This window comes from Erythrolamprus reginae, chromosome 2, assembly GCF_031021105.1.
Source record: "Erythrolamprus reginae isolate rEryReg1 chromosome 2, rEryReg1.hap1, whole genome shotgun sequence".
Lineage (NCBI taxonomy): Eukaryota > Metazoa > Chordata > Lepidosauria > Squamata > Dipsadidae > Erythrolamprus > Erythrolamprus reginae.
Window position 1 is genome coordinate 17125165 of NC_091951.1, and position 21660 is coordinate 17146824.

The window sequence follows — 21660 nt, forward strand, 5'->3', positions numbered from 1 at the left end:
CAGCTCGTATCCCGGCACTTGGTGAGTGGAGAGGCGGTTGCCTCCCCTGCCGCCCCACTCTGCGGGTCCTTGGCTTCTGCTGGGGGTGGGGGGATCTGAATGCTTTCTGCTGGGGGTGGGGGGATCTGAACGCTCTCTGCTGGGGGTGGGGGGATCTGAACACTCTCCCTGGCTGGGAGCGCTTTCGCTGCGAGAGAGGGCTTTCTCCGTCCCTTTCGGGAAAGCGCGCCGCGCCCCTCTCGCAGCTCGGAACTGACAGGGCGCTGCTCTCTCTCGCTCTCTCCCGTGAGGCGGGGGGGGGGGAAAAAGCAAAAAACCCCTTCTTGGGGGCTGTGAGAGGGGCGCTGCGCGCTGCGCGCCTGTTTTAAAAGATCGCAACCGGTCTGGGGGGGCTTTCCAGCAACCCCCGAACCCCCAATCCAGGCTCGGGGGTTGCTGGAAAGCCCCTCCAGGCCGGCTGCGATCTTTTAAAACAGGCGCGCCGCTTCTCCGCTGATTCCTGGCGAACTTCCCCGCTTTAGGAGTCAGCGGAGAAGCGGCGCGCCTGTTTTAAAAGATCGCAGCCGGCCTGGAGGGGCTTTCCAGCAACCCCCGAACCCCCAATCCGGGCTCGGGGGTTGCTGGAAAGCCCCTCCAGGCCGGCTGCGATCTTTTAAAACAGGCGCGCCGCTTCTCCGCTGACTCCTAAAGTGGGGAAGTTCGCCAGGAGTCAGCGGAGAAGCGGCGCGCCTGTTTTAAAAGATCGCAGCCGGTCTGGGGGGGCTTTCCAGCAACCCCCGAACCCGGGTTGGGGGCTCGGGGGTTGCTGGAAAGCCCCCCCAGTCTGGCTGCGATCTTTTAAAACAGGCGCGCCGCTTCTCCGCTGACTCCTGGCGAACTTCCAGCTCCTCCTCCTCCTCGCCGGGAAGCACCGGGCACCCCTCAGCCGACGTCTTTTCCCCTCAGCCCTCGGGCTTGCACGCATTAATCGCTTTTCCATTGTTTCCTATGGGAAACAATGTTTCGACATACGAACTTTTCGACGTACGAGGCTCCTTCCGGAACCAATTAATTTCGTATGTCGGGGTTCCACTGTATGTAGTTTTGAGATACATTTGGAATTAGAACGTTGAAATTAGGTTAAATAGGGAACTGAAAGTAACAGAATGTAACATCAGCAGATGATGTTAAACTTTTGAACACCACTGATAACACAACTACTCTCCAAAAAGACCTAGACTCTGTTTCTGACTGGTCTAACAAATGGCAACTCCAAATCTCAACCAGCAAATGCTCTGTCTTACACATAGGCAAAAAGGATCAGAACCACAAATACAAACGGAACAAACAGATTATCACAGATAATCCCCACTCTGTTAAGGACCTCGGAGTACTAATAACAAAAGACCTAAGCACCAACGCCCACTGCAACAACATAGCAAGAAGGCTTCAAGAGTTGTTAATCTACTCCTACGTAGCTTCTGCTCTGGCAATCTCACACACTGTTCTGGTTTCTGGTAGAACTTTAGCTATTAAAAATAACTCTTACTAAATGCAGTATTTCATAAAGAAAGAAACTCCATTTTTATTCTCTTCACTTCCGTATTCAAAATGCAGTTCAGACTAGCACATTCCTTTTCTCCCGTTATCTCTCTCTTAATTACATTCCACATACATTCCTCCCAACTTCTGCCGTCTCCCAAGATTTATGTACTCACAGCATGATTCAAAAGCAGCAGGAATTAGGAACAAGGAAATGAACTAATTAAAAGGTATGTATTTGCTAAGGACTGTAGGGAAAAGAGTATAAAACATGAGGACAGGTCCCAAATCAGAGCCTCTGGCCATAGCTAATCCTTGTTGGAATTAGCTGAGAGTGAACAACATTGATATGGGTTGTTGATGTAAATCGTATTTTTAATTATAGCTTTCTCTCATATTGTCATGAAAATGAACCTGAGTCTCAAAGTAAGAGTTATTATTTGTGGTTTGTATATGTTCCTCTTTTTGTTGGAAAATATTTTTTTAATCACAAGCAAACAAAGAAGAAGTGAAAAAAGCAAGGGGGGGGGGAGGAGGGAAAAGAATTGGAGAGCGCAGAGGAAAAAGCAAAAGAGCTATAGAGAACAAGTAATTTTTAACTTTCCTCACAACAGGTAAAATCCTAACTCTCAATAACTATTTGAATTAGAATAAACCATAACAAACAGTACGTTTTATCATTATGCTAGGTTTTGTGCAGCTCCCAATCTGAATTAATCGAATGAAACACTGAACAGGAGGCAACTGATAATCAGTTTTATTATCGATGTTAATCTCTTGCTTTAAGCAGAGCAGGCAGAGAGAGAAAAAGCAAAGGCCATGCACGAACTAAAACTGTTTTTATACCCTACACCAGTGATTTTCAACCTTTTTTGAGCCGCGGCACATTTTTTACATTTACGAAACCCTGGGGCACATTGAGCAGGGAGGGGGCGGCGGCTAAAAAAAGTTTGGACAAAAAAATCCTCTCTCTCTCTCTTCCTCCCCTTCACTCTATTTCTTTCTCCCTCCCTCTTTCTCTCCCTTCCTTCCTCTTTCTTTCTCTCTCTCTCTCTCCATCCCTCTTTCTTTCTCTTCCTTCCTTCCTCTTTTTTGCTCTCTTTCTCCCTCCCTCCCTCCCTCTCTCTCTCTCTCTCTCCTTCCCTCCCTCTCTTTCTCTCTCTCTCTCTTTCTCTTGTTTTCTCTCTCTTGTTCTCTTTCTAGCTCTCTCGCGCTCTTTCTCTCTTGCTTTCTTTCTCTCTCTCTCTTGCTTTCTTTCTCTCTTGCTTTCTCTCTCTCTTGCTTTCTTTCTCTCTTTTTTTCTCTCTTGCTTTTTTTCTCTCTGAGCTTCACGGCACACCTGACCATGTCTCGCGGCACACTAGTGTGCCCCGGCACACTGGTTGAAAAACACTGCCCTACACAAAGTGCGTACAAAAACGGTCATTGTTTAGAAACATCATTTGACTTCCACAAGTTTTTCATGATTTTCTCAGCGTTCTAAACAATGAACCTCAAAAAGGGGGAAAGAATACTGAGGTGTCGCGGTCAGTCCTCGGAGGAAACGGTGTCTCCGGGACAACCCATGGACACCACAACCAAGTGGGGTCAACTACGAAACCAATCCTAGAGAAACCACACGGACACGAATGCTCTCTGGGTAGAGTGACACTTTATTGTAGTAAAGCAGAGTTATATAGACCCCATATGCAAATGAGGTTTTCAAGTGCTGCATGATTTTATTGGTTATAAGTAAGAAAATAAACCAATAACATAATTGTTTGCTGCGCAATTATTAAATGGATTTCCTTGTGTTCCCTACTTGGCAGTTCGAGCACGTTACAAGTAGATATATGCCAGGTGTCTGAATAAACACCGCAAGAAGCGTGTTCAGTACATATTGTGGTCGGCAACTTCCTTCCTGAGTTTGCTAGATGTGCAGACTAAGCTAGTCCTGATCTGACTGTTGTTTATGATTGTGGTTAAGCTATTTCCTCTTGAACTTTCCATAGCTAGATGCAGAGTGAACTTTTTTGTTGCCCTATTGTAACAGCAAAGGCATGGTATGAGGGAAAATGTACTCAGAAACAGGTACGTTGGCTTAATGGAGCATGGATCCTTACACATGGCAGCTAGATGTACAGACTGTGTTGTGCAGCCCTAACCTAGCCTAATATGTGGATCCCTACAGAATACATTTTCTGGCATGCAATCCAGAGATTTGTTAAGGACAGCTATCTCATATTAGGTTGATGAGAATACACATTTTAAGTTACAAGGAAGTCTAAACTTGGCAATTATCCAGGCTTTATCTCTTCAGCTGGCAAACTGGGTTACAATGGAGCTCGGCGCAGCACCAATAACAAAAGCTGAGCTAGCTTATACTGTATATGCTCTAATCCTTCCAATTATAAAAATATACCCACAATGCAGAATATCACAGCGAATATCATGGCTGCCATCATTTTGATCTAGCCTATATAAATAGAATAAGTCTAGAACTCAGATTCTGAGCTTCCTTTCGGGATTCAGCCCCTCTTGGTGAGGTGAGATCCCTCTACTCCCTGACATCATTATTATTTCCAAAGCAGGGAGTGAGGATGCCTATATTAGATTTGTATATTGTTCTCTTCAGTTGTTACAAAGGGAAGTGATGTCATCAGAAAAGGAAAAAAAATACCTAATAAAATCTGAATAAAATCAAAATTGAAGCTCCAAATAAAATCAAAATTGAAGCTCCAAATCTTAAAAATCTTTAAATATTCTTAAAAATGAAAAAAGGAAAAACAATAATTCCAGGCGATTGCTACAATTTCAGCTTTCCGCTAATTGCCCCGTAACCGAACAGCCGCTTCCGCACCAATTACCGGCATTTCTCCTTCCAGGAAGAAAAAAAAATGCGAACAGTCATTTAAGGTCTCCACCGTCTCTCCGCACTCACCAGCACATCGCTTAAAGCATTTCTGCACCTTGCCAACGCTTAGGATCGATTCTCATTCCAGATGTTTCCAGGCTTCTTCAATCTCTGCATTGCATTGTCTTGCGCGGCTATGTCGGTCAGACATGGTGGCCTGACTGACCTCGCACCACTGCCAGTGCGAGATTGAGCCAATTTGCCTGTGGGGGCATTAATGGGGCATTTCTCCCCATTAATTTGTCAATAAAGGTAGTCGATTAAAAAAACCCAGTTCATTTAGCGAGTGCTCAAAGTTATAACTTGACTGAAAAAAGTGACTTCTGACCATTTTTTAGCATCCCCACATGATCAAAATTGAGATGCTTGACTACTCACTCAAATTTCTGAGCATGGCAGGGTTCCAGTCATGGCCCCATCGGAGTCTGAATCTGTGGGGGAAGATGAGCTGGAACAAGAGCAGGCAGAGATTGAGAGGGCAGCTCCTTTGACCTTGGAGGAAACAGTGGAAGGGAAGAGTCAGGCCAGGCCAGGCTTTTCTGAATTAGTAAGGCCTGCAGACAAGGAGGACCAGGAGACTCAGAGTCAGAAGAAGAGCAAGAATTAACCCCTCCTTATCATAGGACAAAGAGGGAATAGACAAGGCAAGAGCAGAACAGATTGAGCCAGCTATGAGGGAGGAGAATGCCTCTCCCCCTTTCACAAGTAACATCTGACATACAACCCAGAGATTTGTTCAGGAGGGCTATCTCACATTAGGTTGCTGAGAATACACATTTTAAGTTACAAGGAAGTCTAAACTTGGCGATTATTCTGCAGGCTTTATCTCTTCAGCTGACAAACTGGGTTACAATGGAGCTTGGCGCAGCAGCAATAACAAAAGCTGAGTTAGCTTACACTGTATAACAGCGGTCCCAAAACTATGGCCTGGGGGATGGATGCGGCTTGCTGAGGCCATTTATCCGGCCCGCTTGAGATTTTATCAATAGATATAATAAGCTCCCAAATCTCCTGTCCACTCACCGCGGTCTTCTGCTGAGTGGGAAGGAGATGGCCGCCTTTAGGGAGAGAAACTGTTGCTGCCCTATGGCAGAGCAGCAACAGTTCCTCTCCCTAAAGGTAAGAAAGAAAGGGGCCAATTGCAGGCCCGCTTTGCTCCCCGCCCCTTGGCTCTCCTCCTTCTCCTCCCTACCTCCTCCGCAGTGAGTGGATGGGAGATTCAGGAACCCCCCGAATTCCCCCGAATGGTCCTTGGGGCTGCGTTGCTGCAGCCTCCGAGGCCACCGCCGCCTCCATTTGGGCAAAGGGATCTCCTCAGTGGGCGGCCTCAGAGGCTGCAGCAATGCAGCGCCAAAAAGGACTGGCTGTTGGTCCCTTGAAGCCGTCGCCACCCACCACGGAGATCCCTTCACCCGACGGGAGGCGGCGGTGGCGACTTTAAGGGACCAACAGCCAGCCCTCAGCGCTGCGTTGCTGCAGCCTTCGAGCTCCGCTGCTGTCCCCGGGTCGTCGTAACGACGAAACGTCGTAAATCAGGGACAACGTAACCCAGGGACTACCTGTAATTGGAGAGAGAGAGATAAAGCCATTGCTGGAGAGAGAGGGGGGACAGAGAGAAAGAAAGCAATAGAGGGACAGAGAAAGGAAAAGGGAGAGATAGAGAGTGAGTGAGAGAAAGAAAGAAAGCAAGAGATAGAGAAAACAAGAAAGAGAAAGTGAGAGATGAGGGAGTGAGAAAGAAAGTGAGAGAGATAGAAAGGGAGAAAAAGGGAGAGATAGAGAGGGAGAGATAGAAGAGAGGGAGAAAAAGGAAGAGGGAGAGATGGAAAGAGAGTGAGAGAAAAAGAAGAGAAAAGTGAGAAAATGATGGAGGGAAAGAACGAGGGAGTGGAAAATGAAACAAATGAGAGAAGGAAAAAACGGGAGAAGTGGAGAGGAAGGTGGGAGGAAAGGAAGGAAGGAGAAATGGAGCGAGTTTGTTGATTTAAGTTTAAATTTACTTGTTAATAAAGAAGTATAAATTACTTAATTACTTCTTTATTTTAAATATTGTATTTGTTCCCATTTTGTTTTGTACTTTAAATAAGGTATGTGCAGCGTGCATAGGCATTTGTTCATAGTTTTTTTTAAGTCCGGCCCTCCAGTAGTCTGAGGGACAGTGAACTGGCCCCCTGTGTAAAAAGCTTGGAGACCCCTGCTGTATAGGCTCTAATCTTTCCAATTATAAATGTATATCCACCACGTAGAATGTCGCAGCGAATATCATACCCGCCATCATTCTGATCTTAAGATTTTACCGATCTAGCCTATATAAATAGAATAAGAATTCCAGAACTCAGATTCTGAGCTTCCTTTCGGGATTCAGCCCCTCTTGAAGAGGTGAGATCCCTCTTCTCCCCGACAACATTATTCTTTCCCGGCCGCCTCTTCCTAATCCTACGGGGAAAGGAGGGAGGGAAAGATTCCCGCCTTCTCCTGGTCTTCGCCCGGCCGGGAAAGAGGCGGCTTGCAGTGCCCAGAAACTTCAGACGCTCCCGGGGGCGGGAGAGGAAGGAGGGGCCAGAGCGTCAATTCCGTTCCTTCAGGGAGGAAAAGAAGCCGGAAAAGGCGGGGAGAAGCCTCTCCTGCCGCCCCTCTAGGAATCTCCCGTCGCTCTTCCTCCTCCTGTGGTTTCCCCACTTGCGGCATTTTGGGCGGCTGTGCGAATTCCTGGTGTCCGGCGAGGCTGCTGCTCGTCCCCGTTCCGGGCAGGCGGGGCTCCTGCTCTCCCTCGGGCTGCCAGGAAGGCTTCTCCCCGCCAGGAGGAAGGTAGCCCCGAGTGCCACCTCGGTGCCAGGAGGGTCCCGGGTGGATGCGGTGCTGGACGGGGAGGCTCTGGGCAAAGTGGGAGAAGCCTCGCCCCACGGAGGGAAAGGGGGCTTTTCTTTTAAGTGTATGTGGGGGGACTATTGTGTGAATGAATGAAAGAAACACCCGCCTCCTCAGTTCAACTGAGGGTGATGGGTTTTGTTTGCGGGGATTCAGATTTTCTTTCGGCTTCGTTTAAATGGAGAAGTATTGAGATTTTTTGCTTTTATTTTAATATTTTGTTTATTTTATTTTCAACAAAGCTGGATAGAAGTTGAAAAAACCATTATTTGCCACGTTTAGGTCTGAAGGAGGGTGTGATGTGGCAGCTCCTCATGGGTGGGATTTATCCATCCGAGTATGGCGGGAAGGAACCTTGGAGATCTTCTAGTCCAGCCCCCTGCTCAAACAGGAGACCCTATATACTAGTGAGGGTGAACCTCGCCTGCCAAAAAGGATGTTTGTGTGTTTGCTAGTGTGTGTGCACCTGCCCACACCCCTTTCCTCCTCTCCCATCTATGCACACACACACCCGCTCTTCCCCCAGGCATGTGCATAGGCCTCTTTGAAGCCTGGTAGGTGAAAAGAAATGGCTTTTTTAGCACTGAGATCTATTTGACCCGGATGCAAAAAAAAAAAAATTACACACACAAACACTTCCACTGTGCAATAGGATCAAGCAACACAGAACCCAGACCCCCCCCCCCACCAACCCTGAAATCTAATTTAAGAGTTGAAAGGAAGGAAGGACCTTTAGGACTTTGTGCCCAGTGGGCTGGGGAGAAGCTGCATCAAGCTGGGCACTTGGCTAGAGAGAACAATCCTCCCTATCCCTCTTGGCTCCCTTCTTGTACTCATTGTCTTAGAAACATAGAAGACTGACAGCAGAAAAAGACCTCATGACCCATCAAGTCTGCCCTTAAACTATTTTTTGTATTTTATCTTAGGATGGATATATGTTTATCCCAGGCATGTTTAAATTCAGTTACTGTCAATATCTTTTTGTGGGTGAGGTCTCCAGAACTGAACACAGTATTCCAAATGTGGTCTCACCATGCTCTATATAGCGGGATCACAATCTCCCTCTACCTGCTTGTTATACCTCTAGCTATGCAGCCAAGCATCCTACTTGCTTTTCCTACTGCCCGACCACACTGCTCACCCCTTTTGAGACTGGCAGAAATCACTTTTCCTAAATCCTTCTCTTCTGAAGTTTTTGCTAACACAGAACTGCCAATGCAATACTCAGATTGAGGATTCCTTTTCCCCAAGTGCATTATTTTACATTTGGAAACATTAAACTGCAGTTTCCATTGCTTTGACCATTTATCTAGTAAATGGTCTTTACAATTTTATGAGACTTTTATTTCCTGAAGTCAGGCTGTGGATTAAATGGTACTCCAGATGAAAGATGAGGAAGAGTACCTTGCTTTTATACATAATAATAGCTGCCTAGCAAGGTGAGTTATGAGTTAATTTTTACATCATCAAAAATTTGATTTTTTTTTTTTACATGGTAAAAATGCAAAGACAAGGAGTGCAAGAAGCACATAAAAGACCTTCATGTTGGGATTGGCTCTGCACCAAATCTTACTTGTGGGACAGAAACTAGCTGTCAGCCCCCCTTGTGGCTCCTTGAATAGCATCTCCCCCACACGTTTCAATGTCAGGGTTCCAAATAGCTTCCAAATGTAAATCAACGTCTGAGGCATAGCATTCCTCAAAGTTCCAATTTATCTACAGAGTCATATTGCTCCCACATCCAGAAGTTCATCATGTTAACTTCCCATCAACTTCCTGGCAGATACAACAAAGGATGACCTTGAGAACCTAGAAGGAAATTGTTATGGCTACATCTCTACATTCCTCATGCAACAATCCCTCCAAAATTCCCACAGCAAAAATACATTCTAAAGCATTAAGTGTGGCAGGGCAAAGTCTCCAACTCAACGATGACTGTGGGCTGGTTGATCCCAAGGGGGTCTGGAAGGGAGTGTGAATTTCCTCAGACAAAACATTTACTTACTTACTTACTTACTTACTTACTTACTTACTTACTTACTTACTTACTTACTTACTTACTTACTTACTTACTTACTTACTTACTTTACTTACTTACTTACTTACTTACTTACTTACTTACTTACTTACTTACTTACTTACTTACTTATTAGATTTCTATGCCACCCTTCTCAGTCTCAGGGCGGCTCACATCAAGGAAAAAATACAACATATAGAAATCTAAAAACTCCTAAAACCCCAATTTATTAAAAAAAAAGCAGTCATATTCATCCAATCATGCATATTTGCTTGCTTGCTTGCTTGCTTGCTTGCTTGCTTGCTTGCTTGCTTGCTTGCTTGCTTGCTTATTTATTTATTTATTTATTTATTTATTCATTCATTCATTCATTCATTCATTCATTCATTTATTCATTTATTCATTCATTCATTCGACTTCTATGCCACCCAGTCCCGAAGGACTCAGGGCGGCTTACCAAATAATAATACAAATGCAAAAAAATTACAAAGCAATAAGAGAAGTCGAATATAATATCTATAATTAGACCCCATGATAAAACCCATTTCTTATAAAAGAGACATAATCACAGGCATACACACCATTCATACAGTTTGGCCATAAAAGATGTACAATTTGTAGCCTGCTGGCAGAGCTAAGTCTTTGTGGCTCTACAGAAGGCAAGTAGGGTGGGAGCAGTATGGATGTCGGGGGGTAGTTCGTTCCATATAGCCTATATAACTTCATTCGTCAGCCAGGGCTAAATGACTGAACTTAGTGGCCCCAAGCCTGTCGGCAGAGGTGGGCCTTAAAAGCCTTATGGAAGGAAGTAGGTTAGGGGTGTATGACTCTTTGGAGGGAGTTGGTTTCATAGGGCCAGGACCACTACAGAGAAAGCTCTTCCCCTAGGACCTGCCAGGCGACATTGGCTAACGGGACCTGGAGAAGGCCAACTCTATGGGACCTAACTGGCCACTGGGATACATGAGGGAGCAGACAGTCCCATAAGTAATCTGGTCCAATGACATGTTGGGCTTTATAGATCATAACCAACATTTTGAATTGCGTTCGGAGACCAATTGGCAGCCAATGCTGCTTGCAAAGTGCTTAAGAAACGTGTTTCTCTCAGAAGGCCCATGACCGCTTGCGCGGCTGCATTTTGCATCACCTGAAGTCTCCGAATGTTCTTCAATGGTAGCCCAATGTAGAGAGTGTTGCACTAGTCGAACCTCGAGGTGATTGGGGTGTGAGTGACTGTGAGAAGAGACTCTCCATCCAAATAGGGCTGCAACTGGTGCACCAGGTGAACCTGAACAAAACGTCCCCCTCGCTACAGCTGAGAGGTGGTGTTCTAAGCTCAGCTGTGGATTGAGGAGGAAGCTCTGGTGGTGGACCCTCTCAGAGGGGGACAGAAGCTTCCCCCACAGGATAATGGACGGACAGGTGGGATTGTCCTTGGGAGACAGAACCCACAGTCACTCCATCTTGTTGAGGTTGAGTCTGAGCCTGTTAATACCCTAACAGCCTCCAGACCCTGGCACATCACTTCCACTGCTTCACTGAGTTGACACGGGGTGGAGATGTGTAGCTGCTTATGGTAACTGACCCCATGTCATTGGATGATCTCACCCAGCAGTTTCATGTAGATATTGAACAGCAAGGGGGACAGGACCGACCTCTAAGGAACCCCACAAAGGAGTGACCTAGGAGTTGACCTCTGACCCCCTGCCAACACTTACTGCAACTAATGGGAGAGGTAGGAAGAGAATCACTGTAAAATGGTGCCTCCCACTCCCAACCCCTCTAGTCGGCGCAGAAGGATACCATGGTCGATGGTATCAAAAGCCGCTGAAAACCATCAATTTTTTAAGATTTACAGAAATAGAGTTATTTTGTTTAGTACCATCTGGATAGAGGGACTCAAATGCTCTTATTTTTCAACCAATGCTTGTAGTGCGTGGGTGAGAAACTGAGAAGTATGGGGAGCTGCAGTCACACAAGTCTTGCGGGGCAACAAGCCCAGTAAACACAACCATGATTATACACTATTGTGTGTGTCCCACAGAAAACTGGGATTTTTCCAATCTCGGGGAAGAAATTTGGCATTGAAATGGACATTTGACATTTGCCAGGAATTACGAACAAGACTCATAAAGCCACATAATTCTCATTACTTGAAAATAAATCCCACCCAATCACACACCACTTGTAACGTTTCAACTTCTGTTGAAACTTTGGTGATGGGGTGGTGGAGGGGTGGAGTCACAGCTGCAATTAGAACAGACGAAGTGATCAAGTGAGCTCAGCTCGAAGGTGGAAGCAGGTAAACGAAATGACTAGCTCCCTCTCTAAAACAGCGCTCTTGCCTGAATAGAAAGCTTGGGGAGTAAAAACCTCAGAAGGCAGGGAAGAGGATGAGAGCCAGATGCCAGAATCATGAAAAAAAATGAAAAATGAAGTGGGGGGGGGGGGGTTAACCGCCCCGAGTCTTCGGAGAAGGCGGCATGTAAATATTATTATTATTATTATTATTATTATTATTATTATTATTATTATTATTATTATTATTATTATTATTATGTCAATACAACACAGCAAACGAGATCACTATGCGGGATTTCATATTCCATCACCAGTTGGGCACTTCCCAAGCACCTAGGACTGCGTGATGTAGCGGCGAATTATATTCGCGGATCCCAGTAAAGCGGCCGTTTGCAATTATTATTATTATTATTATTATTATTATTATTATTATTATTATTATTATTATTATTTCATTTGTGCTGCTGAAGTTTACATTACTCTGCCTGCAGCTCTGAACTCCCCACACTTTCGATGGCCTGCACTGCAGCTTCCTCCTCCTCCTCCTTATTCCCCTTGGCTCTCCCTTTTGGCTTGGTCTCTTCCTACTTCCCCCCCTTTCTTGGTCTGTCCCTGCCAAGCCAACTCAATCAAGGCAGAAGCAGTAGCAGGGACCAGCCAGGCTTCCCCCAAATACCAGCCCAACTCGATTGGGGTAGAAGCGACTATGGGTTCTAGCAAGGGTTCTCTCACTCCGCCACCCCGCAAGCCAAACTTGATCAGTGCAGAAGCGGCAATGAGGACCAGCCAAGTTTCCACACCCCATGCCAGCAGAAATAGCTTGCACTACTGCACTCTAACCACTGCACCACCAAGGCTCTATATCTGGGCAGAAGCAGCTGCGGGGACCAGCCAGACTTTCCCCAAACGTCAGCCCAACTCGATTGGGGCAGAAGTGGCAATGGGGACCAATGAAGCCTTCCACACCGCATGCCAGCCCAATTTGATTGGGACAGAAGTGGACACGAGGACCAGCCAGGCTTCCCCCAATTCCCCCACCCCGTGCGCCAGTCTAACTCGATGATGTCAGAAGCGGCAATGGGGACCAGCCAGCTTCTCTCCCTCCCCCACGTGCCAGCTTAACTCAGTTTGAGCAGCATGGGAAAGATGCGGCGTGCATCACATTTATTGTTAAGTTGTAATCAAGCGGGCAAGGAGTGGGTGCAGCAAACACTTCAGCTTCACATGCCTGCTACCAGTTAGTGCAGCTGAATTAACTTTTGGTTTCGGCTGGTCTTCTGGTTACTGTAAGCATGCTTGCGTGATGAGCCGACCAATGTTCCCTCTAATATTTTTTTTTTGGGCCGGGGGGGGGGGGCGAAAAGTATAGTGTCTGAGCGGCAGTCCCTTCGGGACTGGGCGGCACAGAAATAATAAATAAATAAACAAACAAACAAACAAACAAACAAACAAATAAAAAACCCACCCTGTTTTGCCTTAGAGAATTTCAAAATAAAATACTGTACTGTGTGTCTATAACAGTGAGCTCATAATAGGACAACTCTATCAATATCAAAATGCCACTTAAATAGTTGAGCTAGTTTCAAACTAGATTTTGATTTTCTTTCTCTCTTCCTTACTCCCATTCTTGTTCTTTCTCTTTTCCTTCCTCTCTTTTTTCTATCTGTTTCTCTCTCTTCCTCTCTTCCTCTCTCTCTCCTTCCCTCTCACTCTTTCCCTCTCGGCTTCTGGGCAGGTTTGGAAAACTCTGAGTTGATGATGATTTTTAAGTGAGCGATTGCTCACTGCTCAGCTTAGAGGGAACTATGGAGCCGACCACTGTTTATTGCACGCACTTTAATGCCGGAAACCCAGAAGATGAATGGCCGACATTTGGCATGAATTCCCATTCCCACCCCAATCCGGGGCCAGCCAGAGGTGGTATTGGCTGATTCTCCGAACTACTCACAATATTATTATTATTATTATTATTATTATTATTATTATTATTATTATTATTTGGATTTGTATGCCGCCTCTCTCCGCAGACTCGGGGCGGCTAACAACAATGATAAAAAACAACATGGAACAATCCAATTTAATAAAACAACTAAAAACCCTTATTATAAAAACCAAACATACACACAAACACCGTGTTTCCCCAAAAGTAAGACAGTGTCTTACTTTCTTTTTATCCCCAAAAGCCCCACTATGTCTTACTTTCGGGGTATGTCTTATATTGGAGCTTCTCTAGCGGTGACGGCGTGAGCTTTTGGGGCCCCGGTGGGAGGGCACCGGCCACTGTTGCTTCTAAGCGGCGCCGTTGTTGTCCTCACGGCGCAAAGCCACGCAGTCCTGAATCGCTCCCTTCTCCGGCCAGCAAAGTCTGCTGCCTAGGAAAGCAGCACATTTGAAAAACGCGCGTTTTAAAAGCGCGCCGCTTTCCCAGGCAGCCGGCTTGCTGGCCGGGGAAGCAAGCGATCCGGGACTGTGTGGCTTTGCGCCGTGAGGACAACAACGGCGCCGTGGTGGCTTTCAAGTGCCGCCCTTCGTGGCGCCCCACCACCCGTTCCTGCAGACGTGGCGACGTATGGAGAGGGGGGCGTGGGCAGGAGGCGGCGCGCAGCTACCGTAGATGAGAGGGAGGCGGCAATACCCCCGTCTTTCCCCGAAAGTAAGATATATGTCTTACTTTCGGGGTACGGCTTATATTAGCCGACCCCCCTGAAACCCCCGATACGTCTTACAATCGGGGGTGTCTTACTATCGGGGAAACACGGTACCATACATAACTTGTAATGGCCATGGGGAAGGAATATCCTAACTCCCCCATGCCTGGCAACAAAGGTGGGTCTTGAGTAATTTGCGAAAGACAAGGAGGGTGGGGGCCGTTCTAATCTCTGGGGGGAGTTGATTCCAGAGGGCCGGGGCCGCCACAGAGAAGGCTCTTCCCCTGGGGCCCCCCCCAAACGACATTGTTTGGTCGACGGGACCTGGAGAAGGCCAACTCTGTGGGACCTTATCGGCCGCTGGGATTCGTGCGGTAGAAGGCGGTTCCGGATGTATTCTGGCCCAATGCCATGTAGGGCTTTAAAGATCATTACCAACACTTTGAATTGTGACCGGAAACCGATCGGCAGCCAGTGCAAGCCGCGGAGTGTTGCAGAAACGTGGGCGAATCTAGGAAGCCCCACGATGGCTCTCGTGGCCACATTCTGCACGATCTGAAGTTTCCGACCACTTTTCAAAGGTAGCCTCATGTAGAGAGCATTGCAGTAATCGAACCTCGAGGTGATGAGGGCATGAGTGACTGTGAGCAATGACTCCCTGTCCAAATAGGGCCGCAACTGGTGCACCAGACGAACCTGGGCAAACACCCTCCTCGCCACAGCCGAAAGATGATGTTCCAATGTCAGCTGTGGATCGAGGAGGATGCCCAAGTTGCAGACCCTCTCTGAGGCGGTCAATAGTTCTCCCCCCTTTCCACTACTGGTTCCCTGGAACCTGTCAGAACCTACTATATTTTACCCCTGCGGAAGACATGTATCGGGCCAGAATACCTACAGGACTGAATCCCGCTTGAATCCCAGCAACTGGTTAGGTCCCACAGAGTTGACCTTCTTCAGGTCCCGTCAACTAGACAATGTCGGTTGGTGGGGCCTAGAGGAAGAGCCTTCTCGGGGGGGGGCAGTCCCCTGGAATCAATTCCCCCAGAGATTCGTACTGCCCCCACCCTCCTTGCCTTCCATATGAGTCTCAAGACTCACTTATGTCGCCAGGCTTGGGGCCATTAGATTCTTGCCCTCTGGCCGTGGAATGGATTGAGAGAAACTGAGTGGGAATGACTTTTTATGTTTTTTTTAGTTTTAGATTCTATATTTATTTTATTTTAGATTCTATATTTAATTAATTGGACCTGAAATGTTATGTATTTGGAGAGGGACGGCATAGAAGTCCAATAAATAAATAATATTAAATCTGAGCTTGCCCAAAGACTAGTGTCCATGAATAGCGACAGGGGTTGTACTATGTACAGTGTTAGATCTACCTGGCAGATATAAATTCTATGAGGGCAGGAGAGTCGTTGCTGTTTGTCTCACATCAATGAACATCACCATCAGCCCCTCCCGTGGAAAAGGAAAAGGCAGGGGTCACCTCCAGTTCAGGCAGGGAAATAGGGAGCAACAGGAATTCTGTCAGCCGTCCCTCTTATTAAAAAAAGAGAGGGGGAGCTGAGCTCTGCAGGGAGGATTCCAGGATTGCTTTGATTATTTGTGGAGGAAATAGAGGCCTTGGGACAGGGTTCCTATGGGAGGGTGGGGGGGTGTCTTCCAACTATTGTTTCTGCTATTTGGGGACGTGAAGAAAGTAAATCTTCTTCTGTCCTTCACTTCTTTTTTCTTCATCCAGCAGGTGCCACCAGAAAAACCTTTGGAGAAGGTTCTTTTTGCAGGATCCAAACTTGATCAGTTATCGGGACCAGAGGTTTCGTCTTCTGAGCTTTGGATTCGTGCTGGAGCTCATCCTCCTGCCCATCTTCCAACCTTTTGCCAAAGTTCTGCTTGTTAGAGATGGAAAGTTTTGGAAGTGAGCAGCCTCTAGAAACTCTGCAGGAAGGGGAACAATTTGGCCAAAGATCCCCACAGCGGAAACAAAACTGCTCCGAGTGCGGGAAATGCTTTGCTCACCGGTCCCTCCTTTCCATCCACCGGAAGGTGCACAAAGGGAATGGATCCCACTTGTGTTTTCTTTGTGGGAACTCCTTTCCTGGACTGTGGAGCTTTGCCAAACATCTCCGGAGCCATCCTGGGGTAAAGCCTTACAAATGCGGAAACTGCACGGAGCGTTTTGCTAAAGGCTCGGAGCTGGGAGCCCATCAGCGAATCCACCAGGGGAAGAGAACTCTGGAATTCTGGAAACGCCGGATAAGATTTCTTAAGAGATGGTGTATTTGCATGAAATATCCTGAGATAAAGTTTCTTTCTAGGAGATATCCTGAGAGACAGTGTCTTTCTAGAAGATATCCTGAGAGACAGTGTCTTTCTAGAAGATGTCCTGAGAGACAACGACATCAAAAAAGCCTGACTGAAGACAAGAAAAGACACACAAAGAAGAAAAGGAAAAAGTGCCTAGAATGTGGGAAATATTTTGCCAGCAAATCATGTCTGCTGAAACATCAGAGAATTCACACGGGGGAAAGACCCTATGAATGCCCAGAATGTGGGAGGTGTTTTAACCAGAATGGACACCTAATTCGACATCGGAAAGTTCACACTGGGGAAAAACCCTATCGGTGCCCAGAATGTGAAAAATGTTTTGGCAGAAAGTCCCATCTAATTCGACATCAGAAACTTCACACTGGGGAAAGACCCTATCAATGCCCAGAATGTGAGAAAGGCTATGTGGATTCTACTGAACTTCGGAGACACCAAAGGATGCACAGTGGAGAAAAACTATATAAATGTAAATCAGACCTAATTGGACATCGGGGAATTGACACTGGGGAAAGACCCTATCAGTGCACGGAATGTCAGAGATGTTTTACTCTGAAATCCAGCCTAATTCGACATGAGAAACTTCACACTGGGGAAAGACCCTTTCAATGCCCAGAATGTGAGAAAAGATTTATAACCTCTGCTGAACTTCGGAGACATCAAAAGCTGCACACGGAAGAAAACCTATATAAGTGTAATGATTGTGATAAATGTTTTTCTCTAAAGAGAAGTCTTTTTGAACATCAGAGTATCCATACAGGGGTGAAGCCCTATATGTGCATTGAATGTGCAACATTTTTTCGTACAATAAAATGCCTCAGAATGCATGAGAAAGTTCACAGAGGGGAAAGAAACTACAAATGTTTAGAATGTGGGAAAGCATTTGCTACTTCATCAGCCCTTGCAAATCACTTCCTAACACACACTGGTGAGAAACGCCACAAATGCTCAGTGTGTGAGAAATCTTTTACCCGGAAAGATACACTTGTGATGCATCAAAAAAGACACTTAGAGAAGCAATATAAATGTCTGGAGTGTGAGAAAACCTTTCATAGCAAATATTATCTTATAAAACATGAGAGAATTCACAAAGGAGAGAAACCTTTCAAGCGAGCGCGTGTGGATAACAAAGAAAAGTGCCCAGAATGTGGAAGATGTTTTCGTGACAAGGCACAACTAAGTCGACATCAGATAATTCACACTGAGGAAAGACCCTGTCAGTGCCCAGAATGTGGGAAATGTTTTCGTGACAAATACACTCTAATTCGACATGAGAAACGTCACACTGGAGAGAGACCCTATAAATGCCCAGAATGTGAGAAAACATTTGTGTCAGTTGGTGAACTTCGGACACATCAGAAGGTGCACACAGGAGAGAGGCCCTATAAATGTGGGGAGTGTGGGAAAACTTTTATGACAGCAAGTTATCTACGGAGTCATCAGGTAGTCCACATGGCAGAGAAGCCATTCAAATGTGCAGAGTGTGGGAAAAGCTTTTCCAGGAAACACCGCCTTGGAAAGCATCAAAAGATCCATTTGCAAGTGATGCCATAGAGATGCATTACGGGAAAAACTGTTATTGTGTCTAGTTGTCTCGGTGTGCAGTACTCAATAGCGTCGTTTCCAGACAGTTATATAAGTGCAGGTGACAGTAATTCCTCTGTAGAACTTTATCAGCAGTTCCTTGGGCAGTTTGAGCTTCCTGAGTTGGGACAGAAAGAACCTTCTTTGTTGTGATTTTTGATTTTAGATTACCATTTTACGTCTTGAGATATGAGCTAGTAATTTGAAGGTCTCTACTGTTGATACTGTGTTGTCTAGTGTTGTAACATGTGGTAGAATGTGGTAGAAAGGGAAGGTTCCTCTTAAAATCTACCACCATTTCTATAGTTTTGAATGTGTTCAGTTCCAGATTGTTCTTGTTGCACCATGAGGCTAGTTGTCCAACCTCCCGTCTCTATGTGGTTTTATTGTTGTCTCAAAAGAGACCAATCACTGTTGTATCATCTGCAAACCTCAGTAGTTTAACAGATGGATCATTTGAAATGCAGTCATTGGTATATAGAGAGAAGAGAAGTGGTGAGAGTACACAACACGGTAGGTGTGTGTGTATGTGTGTGTGTGTGTCTTTGGTAATTGTACAGGTTTCTGATATGATATTGCCTAGCTTCACCTGCTGCTTCATGTTAGGAAGCTTGTGATCCACTTACAAGTTTGTTCGGGTACGCTAGCTGATTTAGTTTAGTTAGAAGAATGTCCGATATGGTGGTACTAAATGCTGAACTATAATCTACAAAGATGACCCTTGTGTAGGTCTTTGGAGATTCAAGATGTTGTAGGTAGCATGTAGTGCAGACCCATAATAACAGCATCATGGAAACATAGAAACATAGAAGATTGACTGCAGAGAAAGACCTAATGGTTTATCTTGTCAGCTCTTATACTATTTCCTGTATTTTATCTTAGGATGGATATATGTTTATCCCAGGCATATTTAAATTCAGTTGCTGTGGATTTACCAATCAGGTCGGCTGGAAATTTGTTTCAAGCATCTACTACTCTTTCAGTAAAATAATATTTTCTCATGTTATTTCTAATCTTTCCCCCAACTAACCTCAGATTGTGCCCCCTTGTTATTGTGTTCATTTTCCTATTAAAAACACTTCCCTTCTGAACCTTATTTAACCGTTTAATATATTTAAATATTTCGATCAGGTCCCCTCTTTCCCTTCTGTCCTCCAGACTATACAGATTGAGTTCATTAAGTCTTTCCTGATACGTTTTATGCTAAAGACCTTCCACCATTTTTGTAGACCGTCTTTGGATCCATTCAATTTTATCAATATCTTTTTGTAGGTGAGGTCTCCAGAACTGAACAGTATTCCAGATGAGGTCTCACCAGCGCTCTATACAGCAGGATCACAATCTCCCTCTTCCTGCTTGTTATACCTCTAGTTATGCAGCCAAGCATTCTACTTGCTTTCCCTACCGTCTGACTGCACGGTTCACCCATTTTGAGACTCAGAAATCATTACCCCAAAATATTTCTCTTCTGAAGTTTTTGCTAACACAGAACTGCCAATATAATACTCAGATTGAGGATTCCTTTTGCCCAAGTGTATTATTTTACATTTGGAAACAAACTGCAGTTTCCATTGCTTTGACCACTTATCTAGTAAAGCTAAATCATTTGCCATATTACAGAGGCCTCCAGGAATATCAACCCTATTGCACACTTTAGAGTCATCGGCAAATAGGCAAACCTTCCTTTCCAAGCCTTCCCCTATGTCATTCACAAAGATATTAAAAAGAATAGGACCCAGAACAGACCCTTGTGGCACACCGCTTGTATCCAGGCTCTGCTCAGACTACTCGCCATTAACAACAACTCTCTGATATCTATGCTTCAGCCAGCTGCAAATCAACTGAACTATCCAGGGATTAAGTCCAATCTTCACTAGTTTATCTATCAGCTCTTTATGTGGAACTGTATCAAAGGCTTTGCTGAAGTCCAGATAGGCAATATCCACAGCACCACCTTCATCCAACACCTTTGTGATATAGTCAAAGAAATCAATGAGATTAGTCTAATATGATTTGCCCTCAGTAAAGCCATGCTAGTTTGGGTCCAATAAGCTATTGGTTTTCAGGTGCTGATTTATCCTCTTTTTGAGTAGAGTCTCCATTTTAACTATAACTGATGTCAAGCTAACTGGCCTTTAGTTACCAGCTTCTTCTCTACTGCCCTTCTTGTGGATAGGCACAACACTGGCCATTCTCCAATCATCAGGAACATCTCCTGTTAACAGGGATTGATTAAACAAATCAGTCAGGGTAGCAGCAATCACAGATCTGAGTTCTTTAAGAACTCTGCGGTGGGTGCCATCTGGACCCATTGCCTTATTTGTCTTTAATCGTTCAAATTCTAAGAATTTGTGTGTATGTTTGGTTTTTAATAAGCGTTTCTTAGTTATTTTAATATTAGACCTGTAATATGCTGTTTTATTATTGTTGTTAGCTGCCCCGAGTCTATGGAGAGGGGCGGCATACAAATCAAATCAATCAATCAATCAAATAAATAAATAAATAAATAAGACATCGGCCTCTGAGGTCACTGGAGCTGAATCCCTACAGCTGGAAGCAATGATATATCTACCCATAGTATTCTATTGTAGGCTTCCTTTTGAGAAAACTCAACAGGTGTAGCTATTCAAATGGTCAGCGATCTCCTTATTCCCATCAATGTATGTATTATCCTCAGTACTAAGCTTTGTGATGCTGCTGTTTTTCTTCTTCCTATCACTAATATATCTGAAGAAGGTTTTATCATAATTTATCTAACCATTCTCTATATTATATAATAATATGATTATAATAATATAATATTGAATTAAATATTACTCAATATTTAATCTCCTTTAATTATTGTTATATCATGACATAGAATATTCTAATTTCTCATTAATTTTGTATTCTATTCTAGGACATCACTAGCCTTTCAAAGGTTTTCATAGCTATAAATGTTAGAGCAACTGGTCTGTAGTCTTTTAGTTCCTTGATGGAGGGCTTCTTTGGCACTGGGATGATAGTGGAGCATTTGAAGCAAGAAGGAACATGGCATATCTCTCGTTATTTGTTGAAGATTTAGGTGAAGATGGGGGCCAATTGGTCAGTGCAGACTTTTTAACAAGAAAGTGTTGTCTAGGCCTCGTGCTTTTCCTGGCTTCTGTCTGTGAAATAGATCTTGTACTTCCTTTTCTGTGATCATCAGGGTTGTGAACCCAACCCCTGATGAACCCAATGGGATAGTATCAGTTGTAGGAGGTTTGGCTGTTGTTGGTGTGTCTGAAATGGAGGTTGTGGAATTAGGTGAAAAGCAAATGGAGGGGTGCTGACAAAATAGGGGAGAAAGCTAAGGCTTCTGCTAAAACCTTGCAAACCACCAAAAATCCATTTTTGTTAGTCAGGATTAACAAATGCAGGAAATAAATAGAATAATAGAATATGTATCCTAGAGCACAACAGAGAGAAATCTATAGGTAAGAACAACTTTGTTGATAGTTTTGTGGTAATTTTAAAAGGCTTTT

At 44.9% G+C, this 21660-nt stretch overlaps 1 protein-coding gene across 2 annotated transcripts; it reads left to right on the plus strand.

Annotated features, from left to right (window-relative positions):
- Positions 1-7067: 7067 nt before the first annotated feature.
- On the plus strand, positions 7068-20914 carry LOC139159780 (zinc finger protein 91-like). 2 transcript variants are annotated; one of them, XM_070737167.1, is made up of 2 exons: positions 7068-7222; positions 15990-20914. In XM_070737167.1, the coding sequence occupies exon 2, from the start codon at positions 16151-16153 to the stop codon at positions 18125-18127; it is 1977 nt and encodes a 658-aa protein (XP_070593268.1). In that variant the 5' UTR covers positions 7068-7222; positions 15990-16150; the 3' UTR covers positions 18128-20914. The 2 variants fall into 2 exon arrangements, with proteins under 2 accessions (XP_070593268.1, XP_070593269.1); XM_070737168.1 differs by having other exon boundaries at positions 15993-20914.
- The last annotated feature ends 746 nt before the right edge of the window (positions 20915-21660 follow it).

Coding starts and splice junctions, on each gene's coding strand:
- LOC139159780 (XM_070737167.1), top strand. CDS start 16,151: ATGGAAAGTTTTGGAAGTGAGCAGCCTCTAGAAACTCTGCAGGAAGGG.